The sequence below is a fragment of the Cydia pomonella genome, chromosome 14, assembly GCF_033807575.1.
Source record: "Cydia pomonella isolate Wapato2018A chromosome 14, ilCydPomo1, whole genome shotgun sequence".
Taxonomy (NCBI): Eukaryota; Metazoa; Arthropoda; class Insecta; order Lepidoptera; family Tortricidae; genus Cydia; species Cydia pomonella.
Window position 1 is genome coordinate 14,583,317 of NC_084716.1, and position 15,042 is coordinate 14,598,358.

The 15,042-nt window shown below is 34.8% G+C and overlaps 1 protein-coding gene across 2 annotated transcripts in view; it reads right to left on the minus strand.

The window, feature by feature from the left end:
* Positions 1-1,278: 1,278 nt before the first annotated feature.
* LOC133525031 (FMRFamide-related peptides-like) overlaps positions 1,279-15,042 on the minus strand; it is a 45,435-nt gene continuing 31,671 nt past the window's right edge. The window contains exons 2-3 of one of the 2 annotated variants that reach the window (XM_061861230.1): positions 4,296-4,438; positions 1,279-3,173 (exon numbers count right to left, since the gene is read on the minus strand). In XM_061861230.1, the coding sequence (XP_061717214.1) occupies positions 2,783-3,173; positions 4,296-4,429 (525 nt within the window). In that variant the 5' untranslated portion in view covers positions 4,430-4,438 and the 3' untranslated portion in view covers positions 1,279-2,782. Of the gene's footprint in view, positions 3,183-4,295; positions 4,439-15,042 lie in introns of both variants that reach the window. The other variant, XM_061861229.1, reaches the window with a different exon arrangement.

Below are 15,042 nucleotides of genomic sequence, written 5' to 3' on the forward strand. Positions count from 1 at the left end.
AAAGTCGTCTTTCCTTACCATTTGTTTAACTTACCCGTCGAAGCGACGCATCACTCGACACCCAGCCACATTTCTGCCGTTTACGGAACGTGACAGAGACAAAGGTACATATAATGCGCTAGCCACCGATGTCACGGTCGCTTGCCACCTTGGCGTTATTGATTACCAAAAGTTTTATGCTGGATTTTTATATCCCAAAAAATGGTCCTAAAAACATAAATAAATGCCAAATAATGATTCCTAAGTTGCATAAAAGTGATTACATTTGCGACCCAATGTTTCGATATTTATGTATGTTGATAATGTTTATAACAGTCTAAATTTAAAAAAATTTACTTCTTTAATTATTTAGGCGTCACAATATATGAAAACTAGAGTGGGTAAAATATCACAAACCTAAAATTTTGTGAATACTTAGACTGTACCTTATTTGTTTTGCTCATTGTTTAACATAGGTAGCAGTAGCAATTTTAGTTTGCTCAACATAATCATTTTCCATAATATCTATAAGTAAAATGTAGTAAAATGGTTTCGTAAGGCCGCAATTAGACTATCATAGAAATGATCATTACAATTCGCAAAAACGTCAATTTTGTTAGTTAATATCATAAAATACGCAAAAATCGGCTCTGGCGCTGTTTGGGCACGGCTTACCCACCTACCTTTTGTCTCTGACAAAACTAAAGCGCTGTAAGTCTGTAACCTTCGCTAAACCAAATCTGAACTACATTTTTGGGCTGCATTCGTAGTTTTACCTAACCATAAAATTTTTAATTAACTTGTTGCTAAATATTTATTTGAAAAAATTGGATTGGTAAATATGCGGTTGGAAATGCTTGGTTGGAATATTTTGGTAAAATAGCGTGACCCCCTATAGTTATTATATTTGCATTGAGCAGTCAGAGTTGCTCAATAGAAAATATAATTTAAAAAAAAAAAACTTGCCATACCTGTTTTACATACGTCGTCGGCGATCAATATTGTACGTAATTTATATTTATATGGTTTACCTAAGTAGGTACCTCAATTTTAAAGCTTGAATTGTTTTTTATTTACCGGTGATATAACACAAGTTACCATAGAAACCTTTGAAATTGGACCTACTGTGGACCTACCTGAAACTCATATTGATTTGTTATAAATTAAAATATCTAGTTACAAATTTGGTTTTCGGTTAACATAAAAGGCTTTTGAAATAGATGGAACAACCAATTAATCAAAAAATTTAAATATAATACTGTTTTATTTACAAATAAAATGAAATAAACTGTAACACAATTACTTTACACTTTCATTGCATTTATTTAGTTTTACAACAATTAATCATATAATAAAGTCTGCATTTTGTTCATTATCTAAGTAATTAACATTCTTGTTTTGAATTATACATTTAGTATTTATAAGTTAATCTATTGGGAAAATATCTAGAACTAAAATTTGCCCAGCCTTATTTTTAGTTTTAGATACTTTCAGATACTAAAAACATTATAACAGTCTATATTTAAAAATTGCTTAATCCATGTTTTGGGGCTTTCACAAAAGGTATACTTTGTCGGGAACGTGAAATGTATGACAGTTACCTTAATAAACTGCAGAAATCTGTATTATACATACATATACCGTTAAATTTACAACTAAGTCATCAAATGTTATCACGCCAATTATCGGCCTCTTAGCTTTATCAGAAGTGTTAAAAATATAAGAAACGTAATCAACACTTTTCTGAAATGCTCGTTTTTCAGTTAAATTAGTAATTATACTGTTGCAAATATAGTTTCAAATAAGAGAGATTTATTTCATAGCAAATATAAAGCATGTATTTTTAATAAAACCGCATAACCGGTAGTTTACGCTTTAATGGACACACTTTCATAGGTTTTATAAAATAACAGACGACTTTTTTTTCCATATAAAATAATTCAGTAAGCAATGTACCACTACTTTGTTTTAACTCAAAACGTGGCATTTAATGTCGCGACGTCACAACTCTCAAAACGACTATAATATACGAAATACACTGCCGCTCCAAAAGTTTTCAAAAATGCTAAATTAAAAAATCTATCAGAATTTTTTTATTGCACTAAAACCTACGTCTAGTTTAAGTTTGCAGTTATATCAAAAATACACATTGTATATTTATTTTAGAAAGAATACGAATACAATGTAATACTGCGGGTAAGTATAGTTATAAAGAATTTAATATATAATATATAAGCGCATTATGCTTTAGGTACTTTATAAATTTTCAAATGCAAAGTTGAGATCACAAAAACTACCTTTAGGTATCTATTTTAGAAACGTTAACCTAAATATACAATAATATCATAGTTACATGTAAATAGTGTTTAATTGTTTAAAAATACGTATTAGGTTTTCAAAATTTGTTACATCAATGCACCATAGCGTCTTAAAACATCGAATAGCCAGGGAAATTCATTTTCTTAGACAACCATTAGGATGTTGGTAAGAGACATGATGGCTTGAAATTTCACGCAAAATCTTACAGTAGCACAAATTTTACAGAACAGACGATAGAACGGTAAGTAATAATAATTTAAAATTGGGCTCATTTGGTAGGTGTAGCCAAGTCATTTTTACATTTAAATATTTATTCGTACATAAAAAACTAGGTATGTAAATTGCAGATAATGGACCAGCAGAATGGACCCATAATTTATTTTAAGTTACCTTATTTTTTTACTCCATTACCTATTTCAGATTAAGAAAATTAAAATGTAAAACAATTAGTGCAAGAAATCTCAAGCCATGAACCACAACACGATTACGCCTGACACTCTTGGCATGCGTCCCTCTTCTTTCTGCTCTCCTCATCTTCCTCATCAACCTCGTTAAATTCCTCGCTGTCCCTCCCAAGCCTCAAGAACTGGTCTCGAGCCCTGCTTTTCCTTTCATGGTACACACCAGTTTCTTCAGGCTTCTCACCAGACCTGCCCAGCCTCATGAACTGCGGGCTTCTTCCGAGTCTCATGAAGGTGGTTCCCCTCTTGGCTGGTTCTTCGTATTCCTCGTAAGACCTTAAGAGGGATATAAGGTCGTCAGAATTCATGGTTAAGGGTTGAGATCTGCCGAGGCGTAGGAAGCTGGTGCCTCGTCGTACGGGACGTTGCAGTAGCTCTCGGATGTCTGCCGCGGATGGTTCTGCCGGGTACGATCTGCCGAACCTGTGGAGTTAGTAAACCGCTCAATTTAGAAATAAGCCTTAACATGCAGCGTGCATTTTAAATATTGGCTAAAAGGCAACTAAATGGGAACTATTAACTACAAACGTATGCTGAATTGGCTTGTAGAATTTTTGGGGCATGCAACGTTCACAGAATATACTAGTGAAAATATCCGTCAAGGGATGTATTAATCTATCAGACTGTTGTTTCGTTCTACAGCAGCAACTTACTGTCTACGTTACTTTATTATTTAATCCTAGGTATTACAGGGATACAACGTCTGTATTTTATCGATTAGGATCCGGTACGTGAGTCTTTCGATACAGGTCAAAACTATAAGTATCTATATAACCTCAATTCGGCTCCAAATATATTTAGGTACCTACTACAGAGCTAAGTCATCTGGCTAGGGTACATAAGTGATTCTTAACCCTAGGTAATGTTTAGGTATTTAAGTTGTCAAACTGTAAACTGTAAACTGTGTCGGTATTTAAGTAGAGAATTGCCACGCCCTACAGGTTGCACATGCTTCAAAGCAACGCAAAAGATATGTTTACACTTTAGTCGTTCCATCTACTTATCTTGTTCACGTATTTCTCTTTATGAAATACCAACACGATTTATTACTAAGCTTAAGTTAGGAGGTATGAGTCAATGTGTATGTGATGCCGTAATTAAGTCACATTCCTTTATCGGAGTTTTTTTGCTGACTTTGAAATCTATGAACCTTCTTTGATGTTGGATTCTTTTTTATACCTAGTGTATTGTTCTAATTTCTATATTTGCTCAATCTTACTATCTACCAAAAAGTTAATAAAGACTAAGAAAGAATCCATGTTGATCCATTAGGGTTCCAGCTAATTTGGTTGTCAATACTAACGGTATTAAATGTCCAATGAAAAGTAAACCCTAAATGGTTCAACAATTAAAGTCCGTGACTCTACATTATGCGCTAGCTCTGGTTACTGAAATAAAAGTTGACGTTTAACAATTCTCTTACAACAAAACAAATGGCTCCGTCCAGTTCGGTTGCCAATTCGGCGGCACAATTTTTTCTTAGACATATTCTTTTCTTCTATAATCAATAACTTCGTATCTACAAATGGTGCTCACCTGATCAGACTCCGGTCCACCGCACTCCGACGCCTGGCCTCGATGTCCTGCGACCTCCGGGCCGGATTGGCGGCGGCGCCCATCATCAGGCACATCACCGTCATCGCCAGCAGGTTGCGGTAGCCAGTCTTCATGGCTGTGGCCTGCAACAACGTTCCTTGCTTAGATTCGCTAAGTAGTACAAGAGTTGGGATGGATAATGGGAGGAGTTGGACGGGAATTGACACTGCTTCGCTGGACAGGAAAACTACGAATACAAATAAGTTCCGGACTATTTAGAATAGAATAGTATAGAAACCATTTATTCAGACAACACATCAAATCAAGTAACACATATAGCAAATACGTATCCTGTATTAACAAAACAGTAGAAACAGAGATATTTTTAATTCAGGAGATACAAACGGTCCCCTATGGCGAGGTTGCAAGGAGACAGAATAGCCTCTCATGTGGTATTGAAATGCAGCGGAGTGGCTCCATACAGGGCAAAACATCTCGGTTTCTCCGAGATCCTGCTCAACATCAAATGTTTGATAGGATTCCTTGAAGAGTTGGGCTGGTTGGACTAGCCTACCCTCCACCTCCTTCACGCAAAATAGGCGCTAGTCGTAAAGTTGCGGAAACCTGCCCGTGCTACAATAGAATACAATGAGTTCCGAGCCGAGATAGCTACGATACCTGATCGTAGTTTACCTATTTAAACAGGAATGTACGGCCACAGTCTTTAGTTGTTGACCAGTTTTAGATTTAACCTAATTTGATTGTTCAATACTTATGCTGTGAAATGTTAAATATAAAGTAAACTCTAGTCTCCACTTAAAATCAGTGATGGTGGACCACCGAGCAGTTTAATTTTTAGATTTTAATTCACGTTTTATATTTATTTGGTTTTCGTATTATAAAATCCACAACCACCAACGTGTATAAATGTTTACGTTTACGCCCTTCCCCCTTTCCTGCCTTTTATATGAAGCTTTCCTTAGCCTCAGCACAGTCAGAACCTTCAGATCTAAGAATGCGTTTTACCAATGCTGTAACGTTTGTAAGATTCATTGCGTTTGACAGTTCAATTAATGGTTAATGCATTCAAACTCAAAGAGTTAATTGTTTTAACAAGAATTGAAGATCTGAGGAAGCTCATTCCACTTATAATTATAAAAATAATCGTTCAGCGATGCAGTAGTTATTGTAGGTATTATTCGTCTACAAAGCGGGACGGCCTTCAAACCAACTCGATTTATTTTATCTACTAGAGTTGGAAGTCAGTACAGTTGCATGGCACTTGTTATGACAAAGTGTCATTACTCATTATCATAAATTAAATGTAATTTTTGTATGAAAATATCAATGACACCGTCCTATCAATCAATCAATCATTTATTTATTTGCAAAAATACAGTAACAAAAGGTGTTAGAAATATTCAGGTACAATGTGTATTTTGCTTGCAAGCAAGCGTGAAAATATAATGTCAAATCTAAGCATTGAAAAATAACAAAAATGAAATTAATAAATTAACATAAATAGTTAGAATCAATATTGAGGGGTGCAGAGTTAGCTCTGACGGACTCTTCCGACGCTCTCCAGCCGCTCTATGGAAACACAGACAATAACATCTAGTTTTTATGTACTCATAATTATTATATACACTGAAATGAAATAAACATTATGTCTCCCACCATAGGGCTTTAAATGCAGGGCTCAATTCTACTTGCTAAATCGAGCTGCTTTTACTATGGGACCAATATTTTTAGGGGCCCATAATTTTTTAGGAGCCAATATTTGCGATTTCGGGGTTGGTCTCATAATAAAAGTAGCACAATGTTGGGAGTAGAATTGAGACCAGCATTTAAAACCCCACGATGGGAGACACCCTAAATATTATGTCTAATCCAGTAGAATGCCAACTCGTGGCTCCCTAGGATGCCCATGTTGACGGATGACGAATTCGCATTTGTTTACAACATTGTTAATCTTCATATACAGTCGGCACCGCACTCGTGAGGAGTTTAAATCTGACAGTTTAATTATAATGTAATTTTATAGGTAAAATTAAAAAAAGCTCAATCCTTCCTTATTTGTCAGATTTAATAGGTAAGATTCGTAGTAAACAAACTTTACACTGTTAATGGCAATGGCATTAATTATTTCATTATAAATTAGACTTTGAAAACCACTAGAGCTACATGCCGACCGACCTAAACTACAACACAAAAGTGTTTAAATGTGAACCGAAACATTTAAATAAAAGAAAATTGCATTTTTCAAGTAGTGCAAACCCATGTAGTGCCGTGGAAAGAATAACCCAGTCACAAACTTTAGCAAAAATCTGATAGTCTTACAAATTTCCTTTACATTTAAATGAGAATTTAAAAACACGTAAGTAGCCAGCAAAATCCTATCTAGACTGTTCAGCATGCATTTGCTTGTCGTTGAAACTAGTTACTTACTTGTCTGACCCTGCAAACTACTTTTAAACATTTTCCTTGTTGTCTCTCTTTTTAATCTCTTTCTCCAGTAGTTTACTTGGAACCTTTGACTCTGTTCTGTTTTATTAAAATAGTTAGATGCTTCGTTTTAATTTTAATAATTAAAGTAGTTGCAATTATAACATCAGAAATATGAAGGCAGTGAAGTGAGCATCCTTTGCTCTTTAAAAGAATAAATGTACTAGAAGATATTATCAACCACCCGCTTTAATTTTCAAAGATCTGCATTGGTCAGAAACACTGCAATAAAATTACTTGTATTGTTTTTGTATTTGTTTTAATGAAAAATGCAGTATACAAATATACATACATCATCTATTTTAAGAAGGGGCCAACGCAAAATTATAGTTTTTATATCGAATTGTTACATAGGTAGGCAAAGTTGTCATCCATTAATTACGTCATACAAATTTCTAGGTTTTTTGACAGTGTGAAATGGAGGGGGGAGGCCCCCTGGTCACATTTGGCAAACCCAAAACTGATTAGTAGTAATTAAAAAAGAAAATTTAAACGAATAGAAACGAATATCATTCCAAAAACATGGTATTTAACTGTTCAGCGAATACAAATAATTATATTTTTCGGTTACTTCTGTAGTTAAAGTGACGTCAAATTGTTCGTGACTGCCCCCTCCCCTTGCCACAACATGTCACATTTTCTTGACCCCCTTCCTCCTAATAAATATATGATACTCGTATATTTAATGGATGACCAAAAATGAGATGTTTTCGTGTTTTCTATCAAGCCAACTTGAACCTTTTTAAGGTTTTGGTTAAAGTCTACTCTTGCAAGCACCTTATCTTCCTTGAAAGTGTATTTTCGTGATTCTCGAGTCAAGTGAGTAATTTTCACTTTTGTGATAATCCTCTCTTAAGATTGGTCTTCTTCTACCTAGCGTTATCCTGGCCTCCTTCAAGATAAGCTCTCTATTGTCAGTAGGAGTCGTGAGCGTACGATCATATGTTGCTCCTGTACTGTTTTAGTATGAATTGAAATTAAATTAAGGACCAATCCAACTGAACGCCTGACGTGTAATCACTAATTATTTGCTTTGTTTGTAAACCTATTTACATGGCACGTGTTTCTCGCACTATTTTGGATAAACAGTAAAACAATTGACTCAACACGTTGCAAAGCATTTCCCGGCGATTATTCATTGATGTTTACGTATTCACGACTAAATAAAGATCTTTGTATGGATTTATGTTATTTTACATACCTACATAATTAAGGTTCTACTATTAGTTACAGTTACCTATTACTATATATATAGTAATGTATCTTAAGACTTCTTTATCTTTACTTAATTTATAAAATAGTGTAGCTATTACTTTTTTAGTTAGCTTAACATAAGCCCTTAGTTAGCTTAACATTGTATGGACCGAAGTCTGAAGTAAAAGATCTTATTTTTAACATACGGTACGAGTTTATCAATGAAAGAAAGAATGAAAGCATTAATTTCGTGCTTTGCGCTATTAGTATGTATGTTACTTAGCGTGGGTCAAATCTTGGAAGCTAAATTTGACCCACTTCCCGATTTCCGATTGAGCTCGAATTTCGCATATACCTATGTGTAAATCGGATCACATGGATTATGATGACATGGAGCTGATGATGGAGACTTCAGGTGGCCATGGGAACTCGGAGATAAAAAAACGCAAACTAATTGTGATTCGGGTTTTTAAATTTGTCTTTACGAGTTGCTTGTGAAAATAAAAGTGTGTACCAAAAAAAAATCTTTTTCCGTAAAGCTATTTATATTTTCTAAACACGTTAATTCAAGTACTTGTGTACCTAGTTAGTTCTCATATCTGTATATTATATCATATCAGATCCGCGTATTTATCTGACCACTTCCGGCAATAACGTCCGCATCAGTTTGAATGGTTTGAATTTATTACGACTTCCATTTAGTGTCCATCCGGTAAAATTGACGTGCGTGTTTACATCCTACTTTTAGCCAGTTGTACCTATATCACGAACAAATCTATGGGATATCTTAGCTTTTATGCTGTTTGAAATTATTTTGTGAATGTCATATAGCAATAATATATATTCTCTGAGATTCCCACGTTACAGGCTGAGCCTAGTGTGGGGATCAATGTACTGGTGTTCTTGTAATGCCAAATTCTTGAAATAAATATATTCTTTATTCTTCTTTATTTAAGATCGAAAATCATGTAGGTAATGATTTTTAGGTCTATATATGGGTCTCAGTTGCCTGAAAATAAATGATATTTATTTAAATAGGCCCGTCAATTTATAAATTACATATACAAATGTCGATCACAATGGCGTTGAAACTCTAGGTCCATGGGGTCCCAGCGCGCACAAGTTTTTTGGAGAAATCGCGAAACGTCTGGTTGACGTAACTGGTGACCGAAGAGCTGCCGGCTTCCTCGCACAACGTATCAGTATTGCGATACAACGAGGAAATGCCGCCAGCATCCTTGGTACAATGCCTCAAGGGCCTATTTTAGATATAAGCTAGTTATAGTAATCATATGTATATATCCATTATGTATATTGTTATTGTCAATAAATATTTTTCACATCACAATTAAAACATCAACGATGATCAACTCTGGGCAACGTGGGAATCGAACCCAACATCTTTGGATTGCCGGTCCAACCAAACCGAACGGTGATACGTTCCACAATAAAAAAAAAGAAAAAATATATACATTTAGGCCCGTCAATAATCATATTTAAATATCGGACCACTGTTTTAATAGAGGACTATAGTTATGTAACTTTACGGTACCTATTTCTCCGATTACGTTTTCTCTATGCCTATTTCAGGCTTAACGTAGGAATAATTATTTTTTTATGTATTGCAATGAAAATAATGATTAACCTCTTGGAACTCAGGATTAAGCCGTACTTCTTTGAACTTTTAATATTTATAGCTTTTATTGCAATAGGCTTTGCTTGGCATTGAGTCATCTACAAACAAAATATGAGCTCAAGAGAATGTTTAAAAGAACTTCACAGTTTTAATTAAATTTTCCTTCATTTAAGCAATAATAAAATCAAGGAAGCATATGTGTAATATGTTTATTTGCTTGTGCCTTTTTAACATATATTAATAAAAGAAAAAACGTATGTATGTATGTATGTATATACTTTATTGTACATAGAAATAAAAACACGAAAAACACAGTTACAGAGTAAATTAAATACAACAAAGGCGAACTTATCCCTGTATGGGATCTCTTCCAGTTAACCTTTGAGGAAATGAGTAAAACAGAAGTAACGGTGAATGAATGACAAACACAAACAAAAGTGTACAATCACTGAAATTAATGAAATGCACGTTTTGAATACACATTTATACAAATATACATAGATAGAAAAATAACCATAAAATAATGCATACATATATATATAAATAAAAATGAATAAATATTCAATATATAATATAAATAAATATGAATTCGAACCAGAAAACTAAAGGAAATTAAAAAGTAGAAGTACTCAATGGAACTAGGAAGTCGTAACCAAAGTATCGGAAAGCCACAATTTTTTAAGCTTCTCCTTGAGTGATGCTACAGATTGGGATTGCCTCACGGACACCGGAATCTCGTTCCATAACTTGACGGCATGGACAGTAAAGGATTTCTTGTATGTGCGCGTCGTATTGGAAGGAATCGTGAGTAAAAGATTGGTGCTTGATCGAAGGCGATGACCACTACCAGCAGCTAAATAACTAAACCTTTCGGAAAGGTAAGGTGGCGAAGCAGGATTAATTAAACGTATCATAATTATGATCAATGCTATAACTTGTAATTTGAAAAAAAAAACATGACTATAAAAAAAACAGTTAATTTGGCATTCAGTGTTTCCCCTATGCATTTTACTTTTAACAGCAACATTTTTTTTTAAATCTATAATGTACCTACCTTCCTAAATATTCCCCATTTAGTAATATATATCCTAGCGTAAGAATGAAATGGCAAAATTCAAGAGATAATAAAACGTTTTGTATTACACGAGTTTAATGCCAAGGTTGTAACGCCAGACTTGCCGGCACCGGAGTACATTATCATACTACCATAGACAAAAATAAATAAATCTTTAAGTCATTATTACACAAATTGACTAAGTTTACAGTAAGCTCAATAAAGCTTGTGTTGTGGGTACTTAGACAACGATATATATAATATATAAATATGAATACTTATTTAATAACATAAAAATAAAGAAATAAACAAACAATCAAAATCTTGGATTTATAAAGATTTGTCGGCGCGCCTAATAGAGGCCTCGGGCGAACAGAGGACTAGCCACTATTTCGCGCAGCGCATAAGTATCGCCATACTGCGGGGAAACACCCGCCTTCTGGGCACCTTGCCCATTGACGGCGATTTGAACCAAATTTGTTACCTTTAGTTTGTGTACTTGGTAAGTTTTAATATGAATGAATGCTTAAATATATAGAAAACATGACTCAGGAACAAATATCCGTGCTCATCAAACAAATAAGTGCCCTTACCATGATTTAAACCCGGGACCATCGGCTTCATAGGGTTCTACACATTATTTGAATATACCTACGTTTAACTTAGAGGTTTATAACAGCTGCGGCTATAGTACGGTCGCATTTTTTTTCGCCTGTCACCATACCTGTCTCGTTCTAACAAGTACGTAAGTGCGAAAGTGGGTCTCTATTGTTTCCCATAAAGTTTCAAGTCCGCATTTTCGTTAGTCATAATTTGGTTTTTCTCAGAAACGCGTTACTTATCAGGATTGCCATAAAACAAACCTAACTTAACCTATCTATAGGATACCCTTATGAAAATCCTGAAAAGTCAACGGTTTCAGAATTATGACTAATGATAATCTGACAATCATTACATTATGACTTTCAATAATTATGTCAAACAAAGAGATCCGTGCGAAAGTGACAGGCATAGTGACAAGTGGTGAAAATGCAACCGTGCTGCCACCGCTGAACTAGATAGTGCGACGCATTGCAGCAGTTTTTAAGATGCCAAGTGATTGCGAATGTTAATCATGCTGCTCCTGCCTACGATATACGAAGTAGGAGGTACCTGATTCGAATCCTCTTTAGAGCATTTATTTATGAGTTCATCTTGAATTATGTTATGTTCCCGAGTTATGCATGTTATCTATGTATCTAAGTACGAATTTATCTATATAAGTATGTATATCGTCTGTCACTGGCAAAAGTGACATTTCTTCCAACAGAAACGTCACTTTTGATACTGATAGATCATATCAGTAATAAAAACCTGTTATTACAATCCGAGTAGGCCTCTAGGTATCATTAATGCCAAGAAGTTCTTTTACCAGCAACGTTGCCAGTCAGTCCCTATATTGCAATTGAGAATGTTCTCGGCTTAGTCTTTTGCTATCACCATAGAGAAATAAGTAAGCATAGAGTGCTCATTCTATACATTCGTTTTCTTACCAAAACGATTATTATTTTTGTAGTAGACAATTTGACATCTAGCGTCAAGTAGTGGATTTATCAGTGTTGCTACTTGACACTAGATGTCACCAGTGTCGCGACTGACAAAAAGTGTATTGCTCAACAATTTACAGCTAATATTACAAGCAGAAGGAGTTGAAAATAGAGTCTCGATTAATCTGGTTATAATATTAGCTGCAAATTAATGAGCATTATACTTCGTTCGTCGCGACATCTATTGTCATGTAGCAGTAGGTACTAATAAATCCGCGACTTAACGCTAGATATCGACTACGAAAATAATAAGTGTTTTGGTAAGAACACCGATGTATAAAGTGAGCACTCTATATTTATATAATTCTCTATGCTATCATACAATTTACCTGCTCTGCAAAAGCCCTTTCACAAAAGTTACAAGGCCTATACACGCAATTTGCCGACTGGTTTTTATATGTCTCTAAATATATTAACATGTCTTTATTAAGGCTTGTAACTTCTAGGGCTTGGACATGATAGTTTCATGTGTTGTATATTTGTTTGTAGTTTCAGCATGAAACTCTCTGAGAATAAATATACAATATTTTATCTACAGTCAGATAAAAATAGTACTTAAATAGGTAAATGATGGAGATACTGAGCGTAAGTAGGCAATATATTTACTAAATCGCGAACATACATATAGACAGACAGGACGGGGGACTTCGTTGAGCTGCATAGATTATATTTCTACGTTATTATGTATATACCTATACAAAGGTAAACAAAACTAAATATAGATATATTTCGAAATGCTAAGTTGGTCATTATCTAATCTCTTTTTTTGGTTCATTCATTAATTTGGTGCACGATGGGGTAACTTTGTGTTCTTAAGTAAACTGTATAGGTAAAGATTTCCCAAATAATGGATATCTTTTGACCCTTCTTCATTGCTTCAGATATATAATATAGAAACATAATGTTTATAAACCGATAAAAATATACATATTAGATAAGATGACCTTCCTAATGTCTATTTTTTCTGCAGAAACCTGACGTTGTTGACGTAACTGGTGACCAAAGAGCTGGGGGCTTCCTCGCACAACGTATCAGTATTGCGATACAACGAGCAAACGCCGCCAGCACCCTTGGTACAATGCCTCAAGGGCCTCTTTTAGATTTAAGCTAGTTATATTAATCCTCTGTATATATCCATTATGTATATTGTCTTTGAGAATACATAGTCATCTGAATATATTAAATAATGAATGGTTTAAAAATATTTATAATTTCCATTCTGGTATCAAATTCGGGTCGTTAAACAGTGCCATAGACAATATCCAGCTCGTGTGTGATGTATCTAAAAAGTATTACATAGATATTAGATCAAAGTTAAAAGGATTTCTTAAAATAGCACAAATTGAATCCGACTCTTAACTCACAACAGTTACCCAGCAGCCCAAATATGTGCGGTCCTATGCAGGAATTGAATTCTTCAACTCGTATGACGAATCCCGATACAGCTTACTGACATTTCAGGCACGTAACGAGTGGACGGCATGTGGGTAGATATTTAATCTTGTCCAGATTATACGGTTAGATAGGTTTGATTAAGTACGCGTATTTCATCTTACATTGTTGAATCATATATAGACTACACATTGTACTATACAGGGTTCAAGTCGACGCGACGCAAGTACTAATAAATAAATATTGGTGGTGGTTGCATACTAGAGCCGTTTGGGGTTGAGACTCTGGGGCCCTGGAGGGAAAGGGTCTTCAACGAATATAGCCGCTCGTTAGTGGAATTGAAGTGTGACTAGCGGATCAGCATTGCGATAAAACTGGCAATGCTACCAGCCTTCTGATGGGCAAGCTGCCAATTGACGGTATTGTTTATATTACCTGTTATTAGTTAATAAATAAAAATAATAGGATAAAATGGAAGGAGAGGGGGGAGGCCTTTGCCGTGGGACAGTGGGACACAATGGGCTCGTTTTAATAATAGGATAATAAATATAGTAGGGCAATTCAACTCAAGCTTACGACGTTTTGGTCGCGTGGTACCATCAGCTGCAAAAGTGCATGGCGACTTTATCAATGAATTCATTCATAATTTTTCCATGCAATTTCTCAGCTCACTGTACAGGTTACGATTGCGATAATTTCATGGTTTGATATCGCTTCTCTACAGCGTGATTCAGGAGACGTGAGCAGGATCAAGCTTGAGCATTCAGTAAGTTATAAGCAACTGTTTCATACCAGTATTTGTGAGATTAACGTTCTTTTATTTTTTAGTGTTCAAAAATTTTTTTTAATATATTTACGCCATCTATGGTCACCCTCTTTGTTTTATCCATAACAAGTGACAAATTGAATGTCATCGGAGTCTGGTTACTTTTGAAAAATCGTATCTCATTCAAGTGTGATATTTTGTTTTCTACATAATCAAACTGCTGTCATAACGGTTAAAGAGGTTTTATCTTTCTTAATTAAGTGTTGTAGGGTGTCCATGATTGTAGATTATCAAATTTGTCCTTCCCAAAAAGTTAAATAACAGAAATAAATCGAGATTGTTTTACTTAAATATGATGATGAACGGTTCATTAACATTTACTGATTGTGTGATTGTTAGTCCTGATCACGTCTCATGAATCACCCTGTATAGCGAATAACTCAAAAATCCATCAAGAATAAAGGCTGAACTTGGCAGACTGACATTGACATCTATAGATGACGATCTCATAAAAGGCACTTTAATGTGTTTATTGTGTCATTTGAAACGTCATAAATAGTTGATGGATTACGTTGAACTATTATTACTTGGATTAAGATATTGCTTAAAAAAAT